Below are 26,748 nucleotides of genomic sequence, written 5' to 3'. Positions count from 1 at the left end.
CTGGGTGTGACTTAATGCACCAAACACCAGGGAATCGTTGCCAGCTGGGCGATGGACACCACGAAGCACACAGGTTTTCAGTGCTGGCAGCAGCTGCAACGGGAGGATTGCCTCTGAGAAACTTACCAAAACAATGAAAATAATAAAAAAAAAAATTAACATCTATTTCCACAACATGTGTTTAAATTTATATACTATATTCATTTATATATAACACACAATATATAAAGTATCAAAATATATTATTTTAACATGTATACATATATTATTATATATTAAATATATTATATACATTTTAATTATATATATATTTATTATATATATAATACATCTATTAAATAAATATAATGTAGATATATAGATTAAACATAAACCTGTTTGTATATATTTGCATTACTTCTATTTCTTTACTTTTCTGGTTGCACATATCTCTATATCTTGATATATTTAATATACATTTCTATGTTTTTATTTTTGTAGTATTTATTTAAAAGCCCCGAAGCAAACCTAATAAAAACCAAACAGTCCCTTTATCTTAAACGGTATTTAAAAATCTTTTAATATATATTTTTTATCATATTTATATACCTTGTTGATATACATAACACATAACATATCCTAAAATATATCATATTACCATCTATACGTACAGAAATCATATTATAGATTATAAATCAATATATATGCATATATTTCTATTACTTATTTTTACTTATTTTTATGCCTACATATATATATATATTTCTCTATACCTTTACATATTCATTCTTGAAATATTTTATTTATTTTTTTCTTATTTATTTAAAAACCCTGCCTCTAACTAAATAAAAACCAAGCAGCCCGTTTATCTTCAATATTTTTTAATATCTATTTTGATCATCATTATACTTCCAGGTATATACTCGGTGGATAAACTCCCCCCGACCCGCCCGCACCTCTCACCATTCCGGCACACAGAGCATCCCCTCCTCGGGCCGCTCTGGACCCAGCGCCGGGGAGCGACCGTTGGGAGCCGAAGCCATCGGGGGACACGGTGGGAACATGGCAGTGACACTGTGGGGACACAGCAGTGACACAGTGGTGACACGGCGGGGACACAGCAGTGAAACGGCGGGAACACGGGGGGAACATGGCGGTGACACTGTGGGGACACACTGGGAACATGGCAGTGATACTGTGGGGACACGGGGGGAACATGGCGGTGACACTGTGGGGACACGGGGGGAACACGAGGGGAACACAGTGAGAACATGGCAGTGACACGACGGTGACACGGTGGGAACATGGCGGTGACACTGTGGGGACACACTGGGAACATGGCAGTGACACCGCGGGGACACACGCCAGGCACTGACCAGCATCATGCGGTGCAGATCCGACAGCTCGGGCACGGCTCCCTTGCAGAGGATGATGACGGTGCCGGTGGCGTCCAGCCCGCGGCGGCCGGCGCGCCCCGACATCTGCGTGTACTCGCCTGTGGGGACGCAGAGCCGCCGGCGTCTTCTCCTCACAGATCCTCCCGCTCTTCCCCTCACGGCTCCTGCCCTTCCTCCCCTCACCTTTCCCGTCGCTTTTCCCCCTGCTTTCCCCTCGTGTTTGCTGCTCTTTCTCCCTCAGATTTTCCGCCTTTTTGCTCTCTCATTTCCCACCATTTTTCCCCTCACGTTTTCCCGCTCTTTTCTCCCCTCAGGATTCCCGCTCTTTTCTCCCCTCACGTTTTCCCGCTCTTTTCTCCCCTCACGTTTTCCCTCTCTTTTCTCCCCTCATGTTTTCCCGCTCTTTTCTCCCCTCAGGATTCCCGCTCTTTTCTCCCCTCACGTTTTCCCCCATTTTCTCCCCGTTTCCCCATTTTCTCTCCTCACATTTTCCCCCATTTTCCCCTCATGTTTCCCACTGTTTCCACCCTCACATTTCCTGCCCTTTTCCTCTCACGTTTCTGCCCTTTTTCCCTCACGTTTCCGCTCTTTTTTCCCCTCACGATTCCCGTCGCTTTTCCCGATGCTTTCCCCTCATGTTTGCTGCTCTTTCTCCCTCAGATTTTCTGCCTTTTTGCTCTCTCATTTCCCACCATTTTTCCCCTCACGTTTTCCCGCTCTTTTCTCCCCTCACATTTTCCCCCATTTTCTCCCCGTTTCCCCATTTTCTCCCCTCACGTTTTCCCCCATTTTCCCCTCACGTTTCCCACTCTTTCCACCCTCACATTTCCTGCCCTCTCCTGCTCGTGTTTCTTTTTCCCTCACGTTTCTGCTCTTTTTTCCCACACCTTTCCCGTCGCTTTTCCCGATGCTTTCCCCTCATGTTTGCTGCTCTTTCTCCCTCAGATTTTCTGCCTTTTTACCCTCTCGTTTTCCCTCTCTTTTCCTCTCACGTTTCTCACTCTTTTCTCCCCTCACGTTTTCCCGCTCTTTTCTCCCCTCACGTTTTCCCTCACGATTGCAACTCTCCTCCCTCCATTTCTCCTCTTTCCTCCCATTTCTCCTCACTCTTTCCTCCCCTATTTCTACATTTTCCCAATTGCCTTTTCCCGCATTTTCCCTCTCAGCTTTCTCCCATTTTCCCTCTCCACTTTCTCCCATTTTCCCTCTCCGCTTTCTCCCATTTCCCCTCCCCGCTTTCTCCCATTTTCCCCTCAGCTTTCTCCCATTTTCCCCTCAGCTTTCTCCCACTTTCCCCTCAGCTTTCTCCCATTTTCCCTCAGCTTTCCCCCATTTTCCCCTCAGCTTTCTCCCATTTTCTCCCTCCGCTTTCTCCCATTTTCCCCTCAGCTTTCTCCCATTTTCCCTCAGCTTTCTCCCATTTTCCCTCTCCGCTTTCTCCCATTTTCCCTCTCCGCTTTCTCCCATTTTCCCTCTCCGCTTTCTCCCATTTCCCCTCTCAGCTTTCTCCCATTTTCCCCTCAGCTTTCTCCCATTTCCCCTCTCAGCATTCTCCCATTTTCCCTCTCCGCTTTCTCCCATTTTCCCCTCAGCTTTCTCCCATTTCCCCTCAGCTTTCTCCCATTTTCCCTCTCCGCTTTCTCCCATTTTCCCCTCAGCTTTCTCCCATTTTCCCTCTCAGCTTTCCCCCATTTCCCCTCTCAGCTTTCCCCCATTTCCCTCTCAGCTTTCTCCCATTTTCCCCTCAGCTTTCTCCCATTTTCCCCTCAGCTTTCCCCCATTTTCCCCTCTGCTTTCTCCCATTTCCCCTCTCAGCTTTCCCCCATTTTCCCCTCAGCTTTCTCCCATTTTCCCCTCAGCTTTCCCCCATTTCCCCTCTCAGCTTTCCCCCATTTTCCCCTCAGCTTTCTCCCATTTCCCCTCTCAGCTTTCCCCCATTTTCCCCTCAGCTTTCCCCCATTTTCCCCTCAGCTTTCTCCCATTTTCCCTCTCCGCTTTCTCCCATTTTCCCCTCAGCTTTCTCCCATTTTCCCTCTCCGCTTCCCGCCCGTTTCCCCTCACGTTTCTGCTCTTTTCTCCCCTCAGGATTCCCGCTCTGTTCTCCCCTCACATTTTCCCCCCATTTTCTCCCCGTTTCCCCCTTTTCTCCCCTCACATTTTCCCCCATTTTCCCCTCACATTTTCCCGCTCTTTTTCTCCCCTCACGTTTTCCCGCTCTTTTCTCCCCTCACGTTTTCCCGCCCATTTTCTCCCCTCACGTTTCCCCTCACGACTGCACCTCTCCTCCCTCCATTTCTCCCCATCTTTTCTCCCATTTCTCCTCACTCTTTCCTTCCCTATTTCTACATTTTCTCAACCCGCTTTCTCCCATTTTCCCTCTCCGCTTTCTCCCATTTTCCCCTCACATTTCCCCTCAGCTTTCTCCCATTTTCCCCTCAGCTTTCTCCCATTTTCCCCTCAGCTTTCTCCCATTTTCCCTCTCCGCTTTCTCCCATTTTCCCCTCACATTTCCCCTCAGCTTTCTCCCATTTTTCCTCTCAGCTTTCTCCCATTTTCCCTCTCAGCTTTCTCCCATTTTCCCCTCAGCTTTCCCCCATTTCCCCTCTCCGCTTTCCCCCATTTCCCCCTCACGTTCCCACCCGCTCTCCCCCCAGCCCCACATCCAGCCCCTCACCGGGCAGGAGATCCCGGAAGCCATTCCCGTCGTGTTTGCGGATGGAGTCGAAGACGACGGTCCTCGCCGGCATGTTCACCCCCATGGCGAAGGTCTCGGTGGCAAACAGCACCTGGGCCAGGCGTGGGGCAGCCATGGGGTGGGATCCCCGTGCCCCACAGCCGGCTGTGCCGTTTTTCCCCGCTCACCTTCACCAGCCCCTGGCTGAAGAGCATCTCCACCACCTCCTTGAGCAGCGGCAGGACCCCGCCGTGGTGGACGCCGATGCCGCGCTGCAGCAGCTCCGACAGCTGCAGCACCTGCGGGGAGGAACGCGCTGGATCCCCTCCTCCAGGTACAAACCCTTCCCTCTTTACACCTCACACCCCAAAATCGCCCTCCCCGTCCCTGTGGGACCCCAAAATCACCCAAAATCGCCCTCCCCATCCCCTCACACCCCAAAATCCCCGTCCCTCACGCCCCAAAATCCCTGTCCCTCACACCCCAAAATCCCCGTCCCTCACGCCCCAAAATCCCCGTCCCTCACACCCCAAAATCCCCGTCCCTCACGCCCCAAAATCCCTGTCCCTCACACCCCAAAATCCCCGTCCCTCACGCCCCAAAATCCCCGTCCCTCACGCCCCAAAATCCCTGTCCCTCACACCCCAAAATCCCCGTCCCTCACACCCCAAAATCCCCGTCCCTCACACCCCAAAATTGCCCTCCCCATCCCCTCACACCCCAAAATCCCCGTCCCTCACGCCCCAAAATTGCCCTCCCCGTCCCTGTGGGACCCCAAAATCGCCCTCCCTGTCCCCGTGGGACCCTAAAATCACCCAAAATCACCCTCCCCATCCCCTCACACCCCAAAATCCCCGTCCCTCACGCCCCAAAATCCCCGTCCCTCACAACCCAAAATCGCCCTCCCCGTCCCCTCACACCCCAAGATTGCCCTCTCACACCTCAAAATCGCCCTCCCACACCCCAAAATCGCCCTCCCATGCCCCAAAATCTCCCTCCCCGTCCCCTCACACCCCAAAATCGCCCTCCCACACCCCAAAATCGCCCTCCTTGTTCCCCTCACACCCCAAAATTGCCCTCCCACACCCCAAAATCACCCTCCCACGCCCCAGAATCTCCCTCCTCATCCTCTCGGGGCCCCACCTGTGGCAGGCGCCGGTCGGAGCCGCGCAGCCGGGCCAGGCAGCGCGTCAGGAAGTGCCGGACCTGGGCGCGCTCGGCGCCGCTCAGCAGCTCCAGGGAGCCCAGGGCGGCCGCCTGCTCCTCGCAGTGGCCACGGGAGAAGGTGAAGGTGACGGCCGGGAGCAGCTCCCGCTCACGGAGGGTCTGCAGCAGGGACAGCCAGACACCACGCTCCTGGGGGGAGAGAAGGGTCAGGGGGACCCCCAAACTGCCCCATGGGACCCCCAAACTGCCCCATGGGACCCACAAACAGCCCCCAGCCCCATGGAGGGTCTGCAGGAGGGACAGCCACACCCCATGCTCCTGGGGGGAGAGAACAGGGTCAGTGGGACCCCCAAACTGCCCCTTGGGACCCCCAAACTGCCCCCAGCCCCATGGGACCCCCAGTACCCATCCAGGGTTGGGGGTTTGGAGTCACTGGGACCCCCTGGGACCCCCTGGGACCCCCTGGGACCCCCAGTACCCATCCAGGGTTGGGGGTTTGGGGTCACTGGGACCCCCTGGGACCCCCTGGGACCCCCAGTACCTGCCCAGGGTTGGGGGTTTGGGGTCACTGGGACCCCCTGGGACCCCCAGTACCTGCCCAGGGTTGGGGGTTTGGGGTCACTGGGACCCCCTGGGACCCCCAGTACCTGCCCAGGGTTGGGGGTTTGGGGTCACTGGGACCCCCCTGGGACCCCCAGTACCCATCCAGGGTTGGGGGTTTGGGGTCACTGGGACCCCCTGGGACCCCCAGTACCTGCCCAGGGTTGGGGGCTCCCATGGTGGGCTGCCGTGCCCCGAAGCTCTGCGCGTGTTTGCTGCTCTGCTCCTTCTTGGCCTCCACCGCCGCGTAGTACCTGGGACAGGGGAGGGGCAGGTTTGGGGCAGAATTGGGTCAGAATTGGGTCAGAATTGGGGCAGAATTGGGTCAGAATTGGGTCAGAATTGGGGCAGAATTGGGTCAGGTTTGGGGCAGAATTGGGGCAGGTTTGGGGCAGGTTTGGGTCAGAATTGGGGCAGAATTGGGGCAGAATTGGGGCAGAATTGGGGCAGAATTGGGGCAGAATTGGGGCAGAATTGAGGCAGAATTGGGGCAGAATTGGGTCAGGTTTTGGGTCAGGTTTGGGTCAGATTTGGGTCAGAATTGGGTCAGAATTAGGGCAGGTTTTGGGGCAGGTTTCGGGGTCAGATTTAGGCAGAGATTTTGGGTCTGATTTTGGGCAGGTTTTGGGTCAGGTTTTGGACACATTTTGGGGTCAGATTTTGGGTCAGATTTTGGGTCAGGTTTGGGTCAGGTTTTGGGTCTGATTTGGGTCAGGTTTGGGGTCAGGTTTGGGTCAGGTTTGGGTCAGGTTTGGGGTCAGGTTTGAGGTCAGGTTTGGGGTCAGGTTTGGGTCAGAGTTTGGAGCAGGTTTTGGGGCAGGTTTTTGGGGCAGGTTTTTGGGGCAGGTTCAGGGCAGGTTTTGGGTCAGATTTTGAGTTAGATTTGGGTCAGGTTTGGGTCAGGTTTGGGTCAGAATTGGGTCAGAATTGGGCAGGTTTTGGGTCAGGTTTGGGTCAGGTTTGGGTCAGAATTGGGCAGGTTTTGGGTCAGGTTTTGGGTCTGATTTTGGGTCAGGTTTGGGGTCAGGTTTGGGGTCAGGTTTGTGTCAGGTTTGGGTCAGATTTAGGCAGAGATTTTGGGGCAGATTTGGGTCAGGTTTTGGGGCAGGATTTGGGGTCAGTTTAGGGTCAGGTTTGGGTCAGGTTTGGGTCAGAATTGGGCAGGTTTTGGGTCAGATTTGGGTCAGATTTGTGTCAGGTTTTGGACAGGATTTGGGTCAGATTTTGGGTCAGATTTAGGCGGTTTCAGGTCAGGTTTGTGTCAGGTTTCAGGTCAGATTTTGGGTCAGATTTAGGCAGTTTCAGATCAGATTTGGGTCAGGTTTTGGGGTCAGATTTTGGGTCAGTTTCAGGTCAGGTTTGTGTCAGGTTTTGGGTCACATTTAGGCAGGATTTGGGTCAGATTCAGGCAGTTTCAGCTCAGATCTGGGTCAGGTTTTGGGGTCAGATTTTGGGTCAGTTTCAGGTCAGGTTTGTGTCAGGTTTTGGGTCACATTTAGGCAGGATTTGGGTCAGATTCAGGCAGTTTCAGCTCAGATCTGTATCAGATTTTGGGGGTCTCACCCCTGGGTGCTGAAGGCCCCCCCTGTGCCCAGCAGCTGGAACAGCTGGTGCCGGTTCCGGGCGCTGTTCCCGGTGAACAGGAAATGCTCCAGCGGCACCGGGCGGCGCGGGGTGCTCAGAACACGGACACAGCGACGCTTGGTGCGACTGACGGGGTGAGAGACACCCTGAGAGACCCCCAGGGACCCCCAAACCACCCCTGGGACCCCCCAAAACCTCCCCAGGGACCCCCAGAGACCCCAGGGACCCCCAAAACCCCCCAGGACCCCCCAAACCCCCCTGAGAACCCCCATAAACCCCTCAGAGATCACTAAAGCCCCTCCAAGATCCCCCAAAGCCCCCAGATCCCCCCCCATGTCCCTCTCAGAGACCCCCAAAGATCCTCAGGACCCCCCCCCAAACCCCCCCAGGATCCCCAAACCCCCCTGAGAAGCCCCCAAACCCCCTGAGGACCCCCCAAAATCCCCTGAGAACCCCCCAAAGCCCTCTCAGGACACCCCAAACTCCTCCAAGACCCCCTCAAACCCCCTGAGGACCCCCCAAACCCCCCAGGGATTCCTCAAAGCCCCCCCAGGACCCCTCAGGACCCCCCAAAGCCCCCCCAGGACCCCCCAAAAGCCCCCCCAGGCCGTACCCGACCCACTGGGCGAACTCGAAGGCGTTGGGGACGGTGGCGCTGAGCAGCACCAGCTTCACGTGCTCGGGCAGCAGGATCAGCACCTCCTCCCACACCACACCCCTCTGGGGGGCATGGGGGGGTCAGGGGGACCCCAAAACACCCCAAAAACCCCCCCAGGAACCCCCAAAACCCCCAAAAACCCACCCAGGAACCCCTCAGGAACCCCCCAGCACCTCCTCCCACACCACACCCCTCTGGGGGGCACGGGGGGGGTCAGGGGGACCCCAAAACACCCCAAAACACCCCCAGGAACCCCCAGAGATCCCCTAAACCACTCCAGAACCCCCCAAAACCCCCCAGACCACCCCAAAACCCCCCCAGGACCCTCCAGAACTCCCCAAAACCCCCCCAGGACCCCCCAAACCCCCCCAGGACCCCCCCCAGAGCCCCTCAGGACCCCTCAAAACCCCCCAGAGCCCCCCAGGACCCCCCAGACCCCCCCTAAACCCTCCCAGGACCCCTCAGAGCTCCCCTAAACCACCCCAGACCCCTCCTAAATTACTTCAGGACCCCCCCAGGGCTCCCCAAAGCCCCCCCAGAGCCCCCCCAGAGCCCCCCAGAGCCCCCCCAGAGCCCCCCCAGAGCCCCCCAGAGCCCCCAGCCCCACCTCATCGTCGTTGACGCAGTGAACCTCGTCGAAGATCACCCACTCCAGGTCCCGGATGGCGTCGGAGCCGTTGGACAGCATCGACCTGGGGGGGAGGAAATGGGGCTGGGGGGGGTCCTGGGGGTCCTGAACCCCTCCCCAGGACCCCTCAGGACCCCCCAAAGCCCCCCCAGGACCCCCCAGGACCCCTCCCCAGCTGAGGATCTCGGTGCTCATCACCAGCCACGCGGCCTCGGGGCGCAGCCGCACGTCCCCCGTCAGCAGCCCCACGTCCCCGAAGGTGTCGCGGAAATCCCCAAACTTCTGCTTGGACAAAGCCTTGATAGGGGAGGTGTAGATGGACCTGGGGGGACACGGGGGGGTCACCCCAAAAAACTGCGGGGGTTTTGGGGTCCCCTCAACGGTTTTGGGGTCCCTGGGGCAGTTTTAGGGACCCCCAGCCCAATTTTGGGACCCTCAGCCCAATTTTGGGACCCCCAGCCCCATTTTGGGGTCCCCCAGCCCCATTTTGGGGTCCCCAGCCCCATTTTGGGGTCCCCCAGCCCCATTTTGGGGTCTCACCGTGTCATGTGGCGCCGGGCCAGCCCCATGGCGTACTCGGCCACCGCGGTTTTGCCGGCCGAGGTGTGAGCGGCCACCAGCAGCAGTGACGGCGCTCCAGGCACAGCCGCGCGCTGCTGGAACGGATCCGGCTTCAACGGCCACTGGGGAGGGGGAAACGGGTCTGGGGGTCACTCTGAGCACCCCAAAAACCCCAAAAACCACCCCAAAAACCACCCCAAAAACCCCCAAAACCACCCCAAAAACCCCCAAACCAACCCCAAGAACCCCCAAAACCACCCCAAGACCCCCCAAATCTCCCCCAAGCCCCCTCAAGACCCCCCAGGCCCCCCCAGGACCCCCCAAATCCCCCCCAAATCCCCCCCAGGACCCCCCAAATCCCACCCTGTGGGCGGGGTCCGGCAGCAGCTCCTCAAACCCCTCCACGGGGGTGGCGGCGTCGGGGGAGGAAAAAACCTCAAAACCTCCTCGGGGGGCTCTGGGGGGGGCACTGGGGGAGGAGACCCCTCCCCATTCTGCTGCTGAGGGGGGTGGGAATGTGGGGAGGGGTCTCTGAACCCCCCCCCAAGCCCCCTCCCCACATTTCCCACCTGCCCCAGCAGCTCCTCCAGGCTGTCCGAGCGCCGCGGGGGGGTCGGGGGGGGCGCAGACCCCTCCCCAATTCCTCCCGGGGGGGGTGGGGGAGACCCCCGGGCTGGGCCGGGACCCCCCCCCAGCTCCAGGGGCTCGAGGGTCTCCAGGAGCCCCAACAGGGACAGAGACCCCCCCGAGGCTGGAAATGGGGAGGGGGCGTCTGTGGGGGGGTGTGGGGGGGTGAAACGACCCCAAGACCCCCAAATCTGCCCCCCCAGAGGGGATAAAAACCCCCAGGGACCCCCCCAGACCCAAAAGACACCCCCAAAAGACCCCCAGACCCCAAATCTCCCCTAAAAGCCCCCCCAAACCCCCCCAAAACTCCCCCAGACCCCAAATCCCCCCCAAACTTCCCCCAAAGTCCCCCCAGACCCCAAAACCCCCTCCCCAAAAGCCCCCAGACCCCAAAGCCCCCTCAAAAAGACCCCCAAAACCCCCTCAAAGCCCCCCCAGACCCCAAAGCCCCCTCCCCAAAACCCCCCAGACCCCAAATCTCCCCCCAAACCCCCCCAGACCCCAAAGCCCCCAAAAAAATCCCCCCAAAGCCCCCCCAGCCCCCAAAGCCCCCTCCCCAAAACCCCCCAAACTTGAAAACCCCCCCAAATCCCAAAAGCCCCCCAAAACCCCCCCAAATCACCCTCAAAGCCCCCCCAAAACCCTCCCAGACCCCAAAGCCCCCTCCCCAAAACCCCCCAGACCCCAAATCCCCCCCAAAACCCACCCAAAATCCCCCCAAAGCCCCCCCAGACCCCAAAGCCCACTCCCCAAAACCCCCTAAACTTGAAAACCCCCCCAAATCCCAAAAGCCCCCCCAAAACCCCCCAAAATCACCCTCAAAGCCCCCCCAGACCCCTCCAGACCCCAAATCCTCCTCCCCAAAGCCCCTCCAGACCCCAAAACCCCCCCAAAAAAAACCCCCAGACCCCAAAGCACCCTCCCCAAAAGCCCCCCCAAAAATCCCCCAAACCCCAACCCAAAACCCCCCAAAACTCCCCCAGACCCCAAAAGCCCCTCAAAGCCCCCCCAGAGCCCAAAGCTCCCTCCCCAAATCCCCCCCAGACCCCTCCCCTACCTCGGGGCGGGAACTGCACCCCCCGTTTCATCCCGGGGGGGGTCGTCAGCAGCTCTGGGGGGGGGAGGGGAGCGGGTGAGACCCCCCCCAGAACCCCAAAAATGAGGGGGAGGGGCTCCCCAGGGTGCGGGAGGGGCTCCCCGGAATTTGGGGAGGGGTCTCAGGAATTTGGGGAGGGGTCTCTGGAATTTGGGGAAAGTCTCAGGAATTTGGGGAGGGGTCTGTGGAATTTGGGGAGGGGTCTGTGGAATTTGGGGAGGGGTCTCAGGAATTTGGGGAGGGGTCTCTGGAATTTGGGGGGTCTCAGGAATTTGGGGAGGGGTCTCTGGAATTTGGGGAATCTCAGGAATTTGGGGAGGGGTCTCTGGAATTTGGGGAGGGGTCTGTGGAATTTGGGGAGGGGTTTCAGGAATTTGGGGAGGGGTTTCAGGAATTTGGGGAGGGGTCTCTGGAATTTGGGGAGGGGTCTCAGGAATTTGAGGGTCTCAGGAATTTGGGGAGGGGTCTCTGGAATTTGGGGAGGGGTCTCAGGAATTTGGGGAGGGGTCTGTGGAATTTTGGGAGGGGTCTCAGGAATTTGGGGAGGGATCTGTGGAATTTGGGGAGGGGTCTCTGGAATTTGGGGAGGGGTCTCAGGAATTTGGGGAGGGGTCTCAGGAATTTGGGGAGGGGTCTGTGGAATTTGGGGAGGGCTCTGTGGAATTTGGGGGAGTCTCAGGAATTTGGGGAGGGGTCTCAGGAATTTGGGGAATCTCAGGAATTTGGGGAGGTGTCTCTGGAATTTGGGGAGGGGTCTGTGGAATTTGGGGAGGGGTCTCAGGAATTTGGGGAGGGGTCTCTGGAATTTGGGGAGGGGTCTCTGGAATTTGGGGAGGGGTCTGTGGAATTTGGGGAGGGGTCTCAGGAATTTGGGGAGGGGTCTCTGGAATTTGGGGAAAATCTCAGGAATTTGGGGAGGGATCTGTGGAATTTGGGGAGGGGTCTGAGGAATTTGGGGAGGGGTCTCTGGAATTTGGGGAGGGGTCTCAGGAATTTGAGGGTATCAGGAATTTGGGGAGGGGTCTGTGGAATTTGGGGGGGTCTCTGGAATTTGGGGAGGGGTCTCAGGGATTTGGGGGGTCTCAGGAATTTGGGGAGGGTCTCAGGAATTTGGGGAGGGGTCTCTGGAATTTGGGGGGGGTCTCTGGAATTTGGGGAGGGGTCTCTGGAATTTGGGGAGGGGTCTCAGGGATTTGGGGAGGGGTCTGTGGAATTTTGGGGAGGGGTCTCTGCAATTTGGAAAAAGGTCACAGGAATTTGGGGAGGGGTCTCAGGAATTTGGGGGGGTCTCAGGAATTTGGGGAGGGGTCTGTGGAATTTGGGGAGGGGTCTCTGGAATTTGGGGAGGGGTCTCAGGAATTTGGGGAGAGGTCTCAGGAATTTGGGGAGGGTCTCAAGAATTTGGGGAGGGGTCTCAGGAATTTGGGGAGGGGTCTGTGGAATTTGGGGAAGGGTCTCTGGAATTTGGGGAGGGGTCTCAGGAATTTGGAAAGGGGTCTCAGGAATTTGGGGAAAGGTCTCAGGAATTTGGGGGGGTCTCAGAAATTTGGGGAGGGGTCTCAGGAATTTGGGGAGGGGTCTCTGGAATTTGGGGAGGGGTCTATGGAATTTGGGGAGAAGTCTCAGGAATTTGGGGAGGGGTCTCAGGAATTTGGGGGGGTCTCAGGAATTTGGGGAGGGGTCTCTGGAATTTGGGGAGGGGTCTCAGGGAATTGGGGAGGGGTCTCTGGAATTTTGGGAGGAGTCTCTGGAATTTGGGGAGGGGTCTCTGGAATTTTGGGAGGAGTCTCTGGAATTTGGGGAGGAGTCTCTGGAATTTGGGGAGGGGTCTCTGGAATTTGGGGAGGGATCTCCAGGAATTTGGGGAGGGGTCTCAGGGATTTGGGGAGGGGTCTCAGGAATTTGGGGAGGGGTCTGTGGAATTTGGGGAATGGTCTCAGGAATTAGGGGAGGGGTCTCAGGAATTTGGGGAGGGGTCTGTGGAATTTGGGGGGGGTCTCAGGAATTTAAGGAGGGGTCTCAGTAATTTGGGGAGGGGTCTCAGGAATTTGAGAAGGGTCTCTGGAATTCGGGGAGGGGTCTCTGGAATTTGGGGAGGGTCTCTGGAATTTGGGGAGGGGTCTCAGGAATTTGGGGGGTCTCAGGAATTTGGGGAGGGGTCTGTGGAATTTGGGGGGGGTCTCAGGAATTTAAGGAGGGGTCTCAGTAATTTGGGGAGGGGTCTCAGGAATTTGAGAAGGGTCTCTGGAATTCGGGGAGGGGTCTCTGGAATTTGGGGAGGAGTCTCTGGAATTTGGGGGGGGTGTCAGGAATTTGAGAGGGGTCTCTGGAATTTGGGGGGTCTCAGGAATTTGGGGAGGGGTCTGAGGAATTTGAGAGGGGTCTCTGGAATTTGGGGGGTCTCAGGAATTTGGGGAGGGGTCCGTGGAATTTGGGGAGGGGTCTCAGGAATTTGGGGAGGGGTCTCCAAGAATTTGGGGAAGGGCCTGTGGAATTTGGGGAGGGGTCTCTGGAATTTGGGGAGGGGTCTCTGGAATATGGGGAGGGGTCTCAGGAATTTGGGGAGGGGTCTCCAGGAATTTGGGGAGGGATCTGTGGAATTTGGGGAGGGGTCTGAGGAATTTGGGGAGGGGTCTCAGGAATTTGAGGGTCTCAGGAATTTGGGGAGGGGTCTCTGGAATTTGGGGAGGGGTCTCAGGAATTTGGGGAGGGGTCTGTGGAATTTGGGGAGGGGTCTCAGAAATTTGGGGAGGGGTCTGTGGAATTTGGGGAGGGGTCTGTGGAATTTGGGGAGGGTCTCAGAATTTTGGGGAGGGGTCTCTGGAATTTGGGGATGGTCTCAGGAATTTGGGGAGGGGTCTCAGGAATTTGGGGAGGGGTCTCTGGAATTTGGGGAGGGGTCTGTGGAATTTGGGGGGTCTCAGGAATTTGGGGAGGGGTCTCTGGAATTTGGGGAGGGGTCTCTGGAATTTGGGGAAAGTCTCAGGAATTTGGGGAGGGGTCTCTGGAATTTGGGGAGGGGTCTCAGGAATTTGGGGAGGGGTCTGAGGAATTTGGGGAGGGGTCTGTGGAATTTGGGGAGGGGTCTCAGGAATTTGGGGAGGGGTCTCAGGAATTTGGGGGGGTCTCAGGAATTTGGGGAGGGGTCTCAGGAATTTGGGGAGGGGTCTCAGGAATTTGGGGAAAATCTCAGGAATTTGGAGAGGGGTCTCTGGAATTTGGGGAGGGGTCTCAGGAATTTGGGGAGGGGTCTGAGGAATTTGGGGAGGGGTCTGTGGAATTTGGGGAGGGGTCTCTGGAATTTGGGGAGGGGTCTCTGGAATTTGGGGAGGAGTCTCTGGAATTTGGGGAGGGGTCTCCAGGAATTTGGGGAGGGATCTGTGGAATTTGGGGAGGGGTCTCAGGAATTTGAGGGTCTCAGGAATTTGGGGAGGGGTCTCTGGAATTTGGGGAGGGGTCTCAGGAATTTGGGGAGGGGTCTGTGGAATTTTGGGAGGGGTCTCAGGAATTTGGGGAGGGCTCTGTGGAATTTGGGGGAGTCTCAGGAATTTGGGGAGGGGTCTCAGGAATTTGGGGGGTCTCAGGAATTTGGAGAGGGGTCTGTGGAATTTGGGGAGGGGTCTCAGGAATTTGGGGAGGGGTCTCTGGAATTTGGGGGGGTCTGTGGAATTTGGGGAGGGGTCTCAGGAATTTGGGGAGGGGTCTGTGGAATTTGGGGGGGTCTCAGGAATTTGGGGAGGGGTCTGTGGAATTTGGGGAGGGTTCTGTGGAATTTGGGGAGGGGTCTCTGGAATTTGGGGAGGGGTCTCTGGAATTTGGGGAGGGGTCTCAGGAATTTGGGGAGGGGTCTCCAGGAATTTGGGGAGGGGTCTCTGGAATTTGGGGAGGGGTCTCAGGAATTTGGGGAGGGGTCTCAAGAATTTGGGGAGGGATCTGTGGAATTTGGGGAGGGGTCTCAGGAATTTGGGGGGGGGTTGTGGAATTTGGGGAGGGGTCTCAGGAATTTGGAGAGGGGTCTCTGGAATTTGGGGAGGGGTCTCAAGAATTTGGGGGGGTGTCAGGAATTTGGGGAGGGGTCTCAAGGATTTGGGGAGGGGTCTCTGGAATTTTGGGAGGAGTCTCTGGAATTTGGGGAGGGGCCTCTGGAATTTGGGGAGGGGTCTCAGGAATTTGAGGGTCTCAGGAATTTGGGGAGGGGTCACTGGAATTTGGGGAGGGGTCTCTGGAATTTGGGGGGGTCTCAGGAATTTGGGGAGGGGTCTCAGGGATTTGGGGAGGGGTCTCTGGAATTTGGGGAGGGGTCTGTGGAATTTGGGGAGGGGTCTCTGGAATTTGGGGAGGGGTCTGTGGAATTTGGGGGGGTCTCAGAAATTTGGGGAGGGGTCTGTGGAATTTGGGGAGGGGTCTCAGGAATTTGGGGAGGGGTCTCAGGAATTTGGGGAGGGGTCTGAGGAATTTGAGAGGGGTCTCTGGAATTTGGGGGGTCTCAGGAATTTGGGGAGGGGTCTGTGGAATTTGAAGAGGGGTCTGTGGAATTTGGGGAGGGGTCTCAGGAATTTGGGGAGGGGTCTCAGGAATTTGGGGAGGGATCTGTGGAATTTGGGGAGGGGTCTGAGGAATTTGGGGAGGGGTCTCAGGAATTTGGGGAGGGGTCTCTGGAATTTGGGGAGGGGTCTCTGGAATATGGGGAGGGGTCTCAGGAATTTGGGGAGGGGTCTCCAGGAATTTGGGGAGGGGTCTGTGGAATTTGGGGAGGGGTCTCTGGAATTTGGGGAGGGGTCTCAGGAATTTGGGGAGGGGTCTCTGGAATTTGGGGGGTCTCAGGAATTTGGGGAAAGTCTCAGGAATTTGGGGAGGGGTCTCAGGAATTTGGGTAGGGGTCTGTGGAATTTGGGGAGGGGTCTCTGGAATTTGGGGAGGGGTCTCCAAGAATTTGGGGAGGGATCTGTGGAATTTGGGGAGGGGTCTGTGGAATTTGGGGAGGGGTCTCAGGAATTTGGGGAGGGGTCTCAGGAATTTGGGTAGGGGTCTGTGGAATTTGGGGAGGGGTCTCTGGAATTTGGGGAGGGGTCTCAGGAATTTGGGGAGGGGTCTCAGGAATTTGGGTAGGGGTCTGTGGAATTTGGGGAGGGGTCTCTGGAATTTGGGGAGAGGTCTCAGGAATTTGGGGAGGGGTCTCCAGGAATTTGGGGAGGGGTCTCAGGAATTTGGGGAGGGGTCTCTGGAATTATGGGAAAGTCTCTGGAATTTGGGGAGGGGTCTCTGGAATTTGGGGAGGGGTCTCCAAGAATTTGGGGAGGGGTCTGTGGAATTTGGGGAGGGGTCTGTGGAATTTGGGGAGGGGTCTCTGGAATTTGGGGAGGGGTCTGTGGAATTTGGGGGGTCTCTGGAATTTGGGGAGGGGTCTCCAGGAATTTGGGGGGGTCTCAGGAATTTGGGGAGGTATCTCAGGAATTTGGGGAGGGGTCTCTGGAATTTGGGGGGGTCTCCAAGAATTTGGGGAGGGGTCTGTGGAATTTGGGGAGGGGTCTCAGGAATTTGGGGAGGGGTCTCAGGAATTTGGGAAGGGGTCTGTGGAATTTGGGGGGTCTCTGGAATTTGGGGAGGGTCTCAGGAATTTGGGGAGGGGTCTTAGGAATTTGTGGAGGGGTCTGTGGAATTTGGGGGGTCTCAGGAATTTGGGGAGGGGTCTCAGGAATTTGGGGGGTCTCAGGAATTTGGGGAGGGTCTCAGGAATTTGGGGAGGGGTCTCTGGAATTTGGGGGGGGTCTCTGGAATTTGGGGAGGGGTCTCTGGAATATGGGGAGGGGTCTCAGGAATTTGGGGAGGGGTCTCCAGGAATTTGGGGAGGGGTCTGTGGAATTTGGGGAGGGGTCTCTGGAATTTGGGGAAAGTCTCAGGAATTTGGGGAGGGGTCTCAGGAATTTGGGTAGGGGTCTGTGGAATTTGGGGAGGGGTCTCCAAGAATTTGGGGAGGGATCTGTGGAATTTGGGGAGGGGTCTGTGGAATTTGGGGAGGGGTCTCAGGAATTTGGGGAGGGGTCTCAGGAATTTGGGTAGGGGTCTGTGGAATTTGGGGAGGGGTCTCTGGAATTTGGGGAGGGGTCTCTGGAATTTGGGGAGGGGTCTCAGGAATTTGGGGAGGGGTCTCAGGAATTTGGGTAGGGGTCTGTGGAATTTGGGGAGGGGTCTCTGGAATTTGGGGAGGGGTCTCAGGAATTTGGGGAGGGGTCTCCAGGAATTTGGGGAGGGGTCTCAGGAATTTGGGGAGGGGTCTCTGGAATTATGGGAAAGTCTCTGGAATTTGGGGAGGGGTCTCTGGAATTTGGGGAGGGGTCTCCAAGAATTTGGGGAGGGGTCTGTGGAATTTGGGGAGGGGTCTGTGGAATTTGGGGAGGGGTCTCTGGAATTTGGGGAGGGGTCTGTGGAATTTGGGGGGGTCTCTGGAATTTGGGGAGGGGTCTCCAGGAATTTGGGGGGGTCTCAGGAATTTGGGGAGGTATCTCAGGAATTTGGGGAGGGGTCTCTGGAATTTGGGGGGGTCTCCAAGAATTTGGGGAGGGGTCTGTGGAATTTGGGGAGGGGTCTCAGGAATTTGGGTAGGGGTCTCAGGAATTTGGGGAGGGGTCTGTGGAATTTGGGGGGTCTCTGGAATTTGGGGAGGGTCTCAGGAATTTGGGGAGGGGTCTTAGGAATTTGTGGAGGGGTCTGTGGAATTTGGGGGGTCTCAGGAATTTGGGGAGGGGTCTCAGGAATTTGGGGGGTCTCAGGATTTTGGGGAGGGTCTCAGGAATTTGGGGAGGGGTCTCTGGAATTTGGGGGGGGTCTCTGGAATTTGGGGAGGGGTCTCTGGAATTTGGGGAGGGGTCTCTGGAAATTGGGGGGGTCTCAGGAATTTGGGGAGGGGTCTCAGGAATTTGGGGAGGGGTCTCAGGAATTTGGGGAGGGGTCTCTGGAATTTTGGGAGGGTCTCTGGAATTTGGGGAGGGGTCTCCAGGAATTTGGGGAGGGGTCTGTGGAATTTGGGGAGGGGTCTCTGGAATTTGGGGAGGGGTCTCCAAGAATTTGGGGAGGGGTCTGTGGAATTTGGGGAGGGGTCTCTGGAATTTGGGGGGGTCTCAGGAATTTGGGGAGGGGTCTGTGGAATTTGGGGAGGGGTCTCCAAGAATTTGGGGAGGGGTCTGTGGAATTTGGGGAGGGGTCTCTGGAATTTGGGGGGGTCTCAGGAATTTGGGGAGGGGTCTCTGGAATGTGGGGAGGGGTCTGTGGAATTTGGGGAGGGGTCTCTGGAGTTTGGGGGGGTCTCTGGAATTTGGGGAGGGGTCTGTGGAATTTGGGGGGGTCTCAGGAATTTGGGGAGGGGTCTGTGGAATTTGGGGAGGGGTCTCTGGAATTTGGGGAGGGGTCTGTGGAATTTGGGGAGGGGTCTCTGGAATTTGGGGAGGGGTCTCAGGAATTTGGGGAGGGGTCTGTGGAATTTGGGGGGGTCTCTGGAATTTGGGGAGGGGTCTCCAGGAATTTGGGGGGGTCTCAGGAATTTGGGGAGGTGTCTCAGGAATTTGGGGAGGGGTCTCTGGAATTTGGGGAGGGGTCTGTGGAATTTGGGGAGGGTCTCCAGGAATTTGGGGAAGGGTCTGTGGAATTTGGGGAGGGGTCTCAGGAATTTGGGGAGGGGTCTCTGGAATTTGGGGAGGGGTCTCAGGAATTTGGGGAGGGGTCTCTGGAATTTGGGGAGGGGTCTCTGGAATTTGGGGAGGGGTCTCTGGAATTTGGGGGGGTCTCAGGAATTTGGGGAGGGGTCTCAGGAATTTGGGGAAAGTCTCAGGAATTTGGGGAGGGGTCTCAGGAATTTGGGTAGGGGTCTGTGGAATTTGGGGAGGGGTCTCTGGAATTTGGGGAGGGGTCTGTGGAATTTGGGGAGGGGTCTCTGGAGTTTGGGGGGGTCTCTGGAATTTGGGGAGGGGTCTGTGGAATTTGGGGGGGTCTCAGGAATTTGGGGAGGGGTCTGTGGAATTTGGGGAGGGGTCTCTGGAGTTTGGGGAGGGGTCTCCAGGAATTTGGGGGGGTCTCAGGAATTTGGGGAGGGGTCTCAGGAATTTGGGGAGGGGTCTCTGGAATTTGGGAAGGGGTCTCTGGAATTTGGGAAGGGGTCTCCAAGAATTTGGGGAGGGGTCTGTGGAATTTGGGGAGGGGTCTCAGGAATTTGGGGAGGGGTCTCAGGAATTTGGGGAGGGGTCTGTGGAATTTGGGGGGTCTCAGGAATTTGGGGAGGGGTCTCAGGAATTTGGGGGGTCTCAGGAATTTAGGGAGGGTCTCAGGAATTTGGGGAGGGGTCTCTGGAATTTGGGGGGGGTCTCTGGAATTTGGGGAGGGGTCTCAGGAATTTGGGGAGGGGTCTCAGGAATTTGGGGAGGGGTCTGTGGAATTTGGGGAGGGGTCTCTGGAATTTGGGGGGGTCTCTGGAATTTGGGGAGGGGTCTCAGGAATTTGGGGAGGGGTCCCAGGAATTTGGGGAGGGGTCTGTAGAATTTTGGGAGGGGTCTCTGGAATTTGGGGAGGGGTCTGTGGAATTTGTGGAGGGGTCTCAGGAATTTGGGGAGGGGTCTCTGGAATTTTGGGAGGGGTCTCTGGAATTTGGGGAGGGGTCCCAAGAATTTGGGGAGGGGTCTCAGGAAATTGGGGAGGGGTCTCTGGAATTTTGGGAGGGGTCTCTGGAATTTGGGGGGGTCTCAGGAATTTGGGGAGGGGTCTCAGGAATTTGGGGAGGGGTCTGTGGAATTTGGGGAGGGGTCTCAGGAATTTGGGGAGGGGTCTCTGGAATTTGGGGAGAGGTCTCAGGAATTTGGGGAGGGGTCTCTGGAATTTGGGGAGGGGTCTCAGGAATTTGGGGAGGGGTCTCAGGAATTTGGGGAGGGGTCTGTGGAATTTGGGGAGGGGTCTCAGGAATTTGGGGAGGGGTGTCAGGAATTTGCGGAGGGGTCTCAGGAATTTGGGGAGGGGTCTCAGGAATTTGGGGGGGTCTGTGGAATTTGGGGAAAGTCTCAGGAATTTGGGGAGGGGTCTCAGGAATTTGGGAGGGGTCTCTGGAATTTGGGGGGTCTCAGGAATTTGGGGAGGGGTCTCTGGAATTTGGGGAGGGGTCTCTGGAATTTGAGGGGGTCTTAGGAATTTGGGGAGGGGTCTCTGGAATTTGGGGAGGGGTCTCAGGAATTTGGGGAGGGGTCTGTGGAATTTGGGGAGGGGTCTCTGGAATTTGGGGAGGGGTCTCAGGAATTTGGGGGGGTCTCAGGAATTTGGGGAGGGGTCTCAGGAATTTGGGGAAAATCTCAGGAATTTGGAGAGGGGTCTCTGGAATTTGGGGAGGGGTCTCAGGAATTTGGGGAGGGGTCTGAGGAATTTGGGGAGGGGTCTGTGGAATTTGGGGAGGGGTGTCAGGAATTTGGGGAGGGGTCTCAGGAATTTGGGGGGGTCCCAGGAATTTGGGGAGGGGTCTCAGGAATTTGGGGAGGGGTCTCTGGAATTTGGGGAGGGGTCTCAGGAATTTGAGGGTCTCAGGAATTTGGGGAGGGGTCTCTGGAATTTGGGGAGGGGTCTCAGGAATTTGGGGAGGGGTCTGTGGAATTTTGGGAGGGGTCTCAGGAATTTGGGGAGGGGTCTGTGGAATTTGGGGAGGGGTCTCTGGAATTTGGGGAGGGGTCTCAGGAATTTGGGGAGGGGTCTCCAGGAATTTGGGGAGGGGTCTGTGGAATTTGGGGGAGCCTCAGGAATATGGGGAGGGGTCTCAGGAATTTGGGGAGGGGTCTGTGGAATTTGGGGGAGCCTCAGGAATTTGGGGAGGGGTCTCAGGAATTTGGGGAGGGTCTCAGGAATTTGGGGAGGGGTCTCTGGAATTTGGGGAGGGGTCTCAGGAATTTGGGGAGGGGTCTGTGGAATTTGGGGAGGGGTCTCAGGAATTTGGGGAGGGGTCTCCAGGAATTTGGGGAGGGATCTGCGGAATTTGGGGAGGGGTCTCAGGAATTTGGGGGGGGGTTGTGGAATTTGGGGAGGGGTCTCAGGAATTTGTAGAGGGGTTTCAGGAATTTGGGGAGGGGTCTCAGGAATTTGGGGAGGGGTCTCAGGAATTTGGGGGGGTGTCAGGAATTTTGGGAGGGGTCTCAGGGATTTGGGGAGGGGTCTCAGGAATTTGGGAGGGGTCTCTGGAATTTGGGGGGGTCTCAGGAATTTGGGGAGGGGTCTCAGGAATTTGGGGAGGGGTCTCTGGAATTTGGGGAGGGATCTGTGGAATTTGGGGAGGGGTCTCAGGAATTTGGGGAGGGGTCTCTGGAATTTGGGGAGGGGTCTCTGGAATATGGGGAGGGGTCTCAGGAATTTGGGGAGGGGTCTCCAGGAATTTGGGGAGGGATCTGTGGAATTTGGGGAGGGGTCTGAGGAATTTGGGGAGGGGTCTCAGGAATTTGGGGAGGGGTCTGTGGAATTTGGGGAGGGGTCTCTGGAATTTGGGGAGGAGTCTCTGGAATTTGGGGAGGGGTCTCTGGAATTTGGGGAGGGGTCTCAGGAATTTGGGGAGGGGTCTCCAGGAATTTGGGGAGGGATCTGTGGAATTTGGAAAGGGGTCTGAGGAATTTGGGGAGGGGTCTCTGGAATTTGGGGAGGGGTCTCAGGAATTTGGGGAGGGGTCTCTGGAAGTTGGGGAGGGGTTTCAGGAATTTGGGGAGGGGTCTCTAAAGTTTGGGGAGGGGTCTCTGGAATTTGGGGAGGGGTCTCAGGAATTTGGGGGGGTCTCAGGAATTTGGGGAGGGGTCTGTGGAATTTGGGGAGGGGTCTCTGGAATTTGGGGAGGGGTCTCAGGAATTTGGGGAGGGGTCTGTGGAATTTGGGGAGGGGTCTCTGGAATTTGGGGAGGGGTCTCAGAAATTTGGGGAGGGGTCTCTGGAATTTGGGGAGGGGTCTCAGAAATTTGGGGAGGGGTCTCTGGAATTTGGGGAGGGGTCTCAGGAATTTGGGGAGGGGTCTCCAGGAATTTGGAGAGGGGTCTCTGGAATTTGGGGAGGGGTCTCAGGAATTTGGGATAAGGTCTCAGGAAATTGGGGAGGGGTCTCTGGAATTTTGGGAGGGGTCTCAGGAATTTGGGGAGGGGTCTCAGGAATTTGGGGAGGGGTCTCCAGGAATTTGGGGAGGGGTCTCTGGAATTTGGGGGGGTCTCAGGAATTTGGGGAGGGGTCTCAGGAATTTGGGGAGGGGTCTCAGGAATTTGGGAGGGGTCTCTGGAATTTGGGGGGTCTCAGGAATTTGGGGAAGGGTCTCAGGAATTTGGGGAGGGGTCTCTGCAATTTGGGGAGGGGTCTCTGGAATTTGGGGAGGGGTCTCAGGAATTTGGGGAGGGGTCTCTGGAATTTGGGGAGGGGTCTCAGGAATTTGGGGAGGGGTCTCTGGAATTTGGGGAGGGGTCGCAGGAATTTGGGGGGGTTGCAGGAATTTGGGGAGGGGTCTCCAGGAATTTGGAGAGGGGTCTCAGGAATTTGGGGAGGGGTCTGTGGACTTTGGGGAGGGGTCTCTGGAATTTGGGGGGGGTCTCAGGGATTTGGGGAGGGGTCTCAGGGATTTGGGGAGGGGTCTCTGGAATTTGGGGAGGGGTCTCTGGAATTTGGGGGGGGTCTCTGGAATTTGGGGAGGGGTCTCAGGAATTTGGGGAGGGGTCTGTGGAATTTGGGGAGGGGTCTCAGGAAATTGGGGAGGGGTCTCTGGAATTTTGGGAGGGGTCTCTGGAATTTGGGGAGGGGTCTCTGGAATTTGGGGAGGGGTCTCCAGGAATTTGGGGAGGGATCTGTGGAATTTGGGGAGGGGTCTCAGGAATTTGGGGAGGGGTCTCTGGAAGTTGGGGAGGGGTTTCAGGAATTTGGGGAGGGGTCTGTGGAATTTTGGGAGGGTCTCAAGAATTTGGGGAGGGGTCTCTGGAATTTGGGGAGGGGTCTCAGGAATTTGGGGAGGGGTCTCTAAAGTTTGGGGAGGGGTCTCTGGAATTTGGGGAGGGGTCTCAGGAATTTGGGGGGGTCTCAGGAATTTGGGGAGGGATCTGTGGAATTTGGGGAGGGGTCTCAGGAATTTGGGGAGGGGTCTCTGGAATTTGGGGGGTCTCAGGAATTTGGGGAGGGGTCTCAGGAATTTGGGGAGGGGTCTGTGGAATTTGGGGAGGGGTCTCAGGAAATTGGGGAGGGGTCTCTGGAATTTGGGGAGGGGTCTGTGGAACTTGTGGAGGGGTCTCAGGAATTTGGGTAGGGGTCCCAGGAATTTGGGGAGGGGTCTCAGGAAATTGGGGAGGGGTCTCTGGAATTTGGGGGGGTCTCAGGAATTTGGGGAGGGGTCTCAGGAATTTGGGGAGGGGTCTCCAAGAATTTGGGGAGGGGTCTCTGGAATTTGGGGGGGTCTCTGGAATTTGGGGAGGGGTCTCAGGAATTTGGGGAGGGGTCGCAGGAATTTGGGGAGGGGTCTCTGGAATTTGGGGGGGTCGCAGGAATTTGGGGAGGGGTCTCCAGGAATTTGGAGAGGGGTCTCAGGGATTTGGGGAGGGGTCCCAGGAATTTGGGGAGGGGTCTCAGGAAATTGGGGAGGGGTCTCAGGAAATTGGGGAGGGGTCTCTGGAATTTGGGGGGGTCTCAGGAATTTGGGGAGGGGTCTCAGGAATTTGGGGAGGGGTCTCTGGAATTTGGGGAGGGGTCTCTGGAATTTGGGGGGTCTCTGGAATTTGGGGAGGGGTCTCAGGAATTTGGGGAGGGGTCGCAGGAATTTGGGGAGGGGTCTCTGGAATTTGGGGAGGGGTCTCTGGAATTTTGGGAGGGGTCCGTGGAATTTCTGGAGGGGTCTCTGGAATTTGGGGAGGGGTCTCAGGAATTTGGGGAGGGGTCTCAGGAATTTGGGGGGGTCTCAGGAATTTGGGGAGGGGTCTCAGGAATTTGGGGAGGGGTCTGTGGAATTTGGGGAGGGAGCTCAGGAATTTGGGGAGGGGTCTCTGGAATTTGGGGAGGGGTCTCTGGAATTTGGGGGGTCTCAGGAATTTGGGGAGGGGTCTCAGGAATTTGGGGAGGGGTCTCAGGAATTTGGGGGGGTCTCAGGAATTTGGGGAGGGGTCTCTGGAATTTGGGGAAAGTCTCAGGAATTTGGGGAGGGGTCTCAGGAATTTGGGGAGGGGTCTCTGGAATTTGGGGAGGGGTCTCAGGAATTTGGGGAGGGGTCTCCAGGAATTTGGGGAGGGGTCTCTGGAATTTGGGGGAGTCTCAGGAATTTGGGGGGGTCTCAGGAATTTGGGGAGGGGTCTCCAGGAATTTGGGGAGGGTCTCAGGAATTTGGGGAGGGGTCTCTGGAATTTGGGGGGTCTCAGGAATTTGGGGAGGGGTCTCAGGAATTTGGGGAGGGGTCTCAGGAATTTGGGGAGGGGTCTCTGGAATTTGGGGAGGGGTCTCTGGAATTTGGGGAGGGTCTCAGGAATTTGGGGAGGGGTCTCAGGAATTTGGGGAGGGGTCCCAGGAATTTGGGGAGGTGTCTCAGGAATTTGGGGAGGGATCTGTGGAATTTGGGGAGGGGTCTCAGGAATTTGGGGAAAGTCTCAGGAATTTGGGGAAAGTCTCAGGAATTTGGGGAGGGGTCTCAGGAATTTGGGGAAGATCTCAGGAATTTGGGGAGGGGTCTCTGGAATTTGGGGGGGGTCTCTGGAATTTGGGGAGGGGTCTCTGGAATTTGGGGGGTCTCTGGAATTTGGGGAGGGGTCTCCATGAGTTTGGGGAGGGGTCTGTGGAATTTGGGGAGGGTCTCAGGAATTTGGGGAGGGGTCTCTGGAATTCGGGGGGGTTTGTGGAATTTGGGGAGGGGTCTGTACCTGTCTCAAAATCCACGTCCTCCTCCTCTTCCTCCCCCTCTCCGGGCTGGGGGGTCCGGAGCTGCTCCAGGGTGGGCTCGTCCTCACCCCCTGGGGGGGTTTGAGGGGTCTCAGGGGGATTTGGGGGGGATTTCGGGGGTCCCAGAGGGGTTTGGGGGTGTTTGGGGGGGATTTGGGGGGGTTTTGGGGGTCCTGGGGAGGTTTTGGGGGTCCCGGGGAGGTTTTGGGGGGTCCCAGGGAGGTTTTGGGGGGTCCTGGGGAGGTTTTGGGGGGTCCTGGGGGGGTTTTGGGGGTCCCGGGGAGGTTTTGGGGGGTCCCAGGGAGGTTTTGGGGGGTCTCTGAGGAGGTTTTGGGGGGTCCTGGGGGGGTTTTGGGGGGTCTAAGGGGTCCCATACCTGGCCAGAAGGGGACACTGCAGCCCCCTCCCCTCAGCCCCTCGCCGGGGGGGCCGGGGGGGCGCAGCACGGAGGGGGAGGAGGAGGCCGAGAGCCCCACGGAGGGGAGCAGCTCCTGGGGGGGAGGGGAGAGCTGAGACCCCCCCAAAACCCCCAGAGACCCCCAGACCCCCCAAAACCCCCAGAGACCCCCTGAGACCCCCAGAGACCCCCCAAAACCCCCAGAGACCCCCCAAAACCCCCTGAGACTTCCAGACGCCCCCAAAACCCCCAGACGCCCCCAGCCCCCCCCGGTGTCACCGGTGGCCGGGGGAGGGTCCCACGGGGCGCTCCAGCTCCAGCAGGGCCACGGCGAAGTCGTAGAACTCGGGGACCCCCCGGTGACGCCGAGAGCCGGGGCTGAACTCGGGGTGCAGGAACAGCCCCGAGACCCCCCGGTGATCACGGGGACCTGGGGAGGGGACAGGGGGTGACACCAGGGACAGGGGATGACACCAGGGACAGGGGGTGACACCAGGGACAGGGGGTGGCACAGGGGTCAGGGGGTGACACTGGGGACAGGGGGTGACACCGGGGACAGGGGGTGACACCGAGACCCCCCGGTGATCACGGGGACCTGGGGAGGGGACAGGGGGTGACACCAGGGACAGGGGATGACACCAGGGACAGGGGGTGACACCAGGGACAGGGGGTGGCACAGGGGTCAGGGGGTGACACTGGGGACAGGGGGTGACACCGGGGACAGGGGGTGACACCGAGACCCCCCGGTGATCACGGGGACCTGGGGAGGGGACAGGGGGTGACACTGGGGACAGGGGGTGACACCAAGGTCAGAGGAGGTGACACCGAGGTCAGGGGGTGACACCGGGGACAGGGGGTGACACTGGGGACAGGGGGTGACACCAAGGTCAGGGGAGGTGACACCGAGGTCAGGGGGTGACACCGGGGTCAGGGGGTGACACTGGGGACAGGGGGTGACACTGGGGACAGGGGGTGACACCAAGGTCAGGGGAGGTGACACCGAGGTCAGGGGGTGACACCAGGGTCAGGGAGTGACACTGGGGATGGGGTGACCCTGGGTGCTCCCCCGGGTGTCCCCCAGGTGTCCCCAGCTGCTCCCCAGGTGTCCCTCAATGTCCCCAAATGCCTCCCAGCTGTCCCCAGCTCCCCCCAGCTGCCCCCCAGGTGTCCCCAGGGATCCCCCAGGTGTCCCCAGGTGTCCCTCAGTGTCCCCAGCTGCCTCCCAGGTGTGTCCCCATGTCCCCAGCTGTCCCCAGGTGTCCCCAGCTGCCCCCCAGGTGTCCCCCCAGGTGTCCCCAGGTGTGTCCCCAGGTGTGTCCCCAGGTGTGTCCCCAGGTGTCCCCAGGTGTGTCCCCAGCTGTCCCCAGTGTCCCCAGGTGTGTCCCCAGCTGTCCCCAGCTGTCCCCAGTGTCCCCAGCTGTCCCCAGTGTCCCCAGGTGTGTCCCCAGCTCACCTGCAGCCAGCCCCCCCCCGGGGGACACAAGGTGCCAT

The 26,748-nt window shown here is 57.6% G+C and overlaps 1 protein-coding gene across 1 annotated transcript; it reads right to left on the bottom strand.

Annotated features, from left to right (window-relative positions):
* Positions 1 to 777: 777 nt before the first annotated feature.
* Positions 778 to 26,748, bottom strand: LOC131576706 (superkiller complex protein 2-like). Its single transcript, XM_058833665.1, has 17 exons — positions 26,739 to 26,748; positions 25,560 to 25,687; positions 25,237 to 25,351; positions 24,842 to 24,931; positions 10,933 to 10,986; positions 9,612 to 9,691; positions 9,228 to 9,370; positions 8,866 to 9,009; positions 8,667 to 8,754; positions 8,015 to 8,121; positions 7,381 to 7,527; positions 5,972 to 6,071; positions 5,194 to 5,406; positions 4,239 to 4,349; positions 4,051 to 4,162; positions 1,356 to 1,474; positions 778 to 1,053 (listed from the first exon to the last, which is right to left on the bottom strand). The coding sequence occupies exons 1-17, from the start codon at positions 26,746 to 26,748 to the stop codon at positions 883 to 885; spliced, it is 1,932 nt and encodes a 643-aa protein (XP_058689648.1). The 3' UTR covers positions 778 to 882.

The sequence above is a fragment of the Poecile atricapillus genome, chromosome 2 (assembly GCF_030490865.1).
Source record: "Poecile atricapillus isolate bPoeAtr1 chromosome 2, bPoeAtr1.hap1, whole genome shotgun sequence".
In the NCBI taxonomy this organism is placed as follows: Eukaryota; Metazoa; Chordata; class Aves; order Passeriformes; family Paridae; genus Poecile; species Poecile atricapillus.
This window is presented reverse-complemented; position numbering and strand designations above follow the sequence as displayed.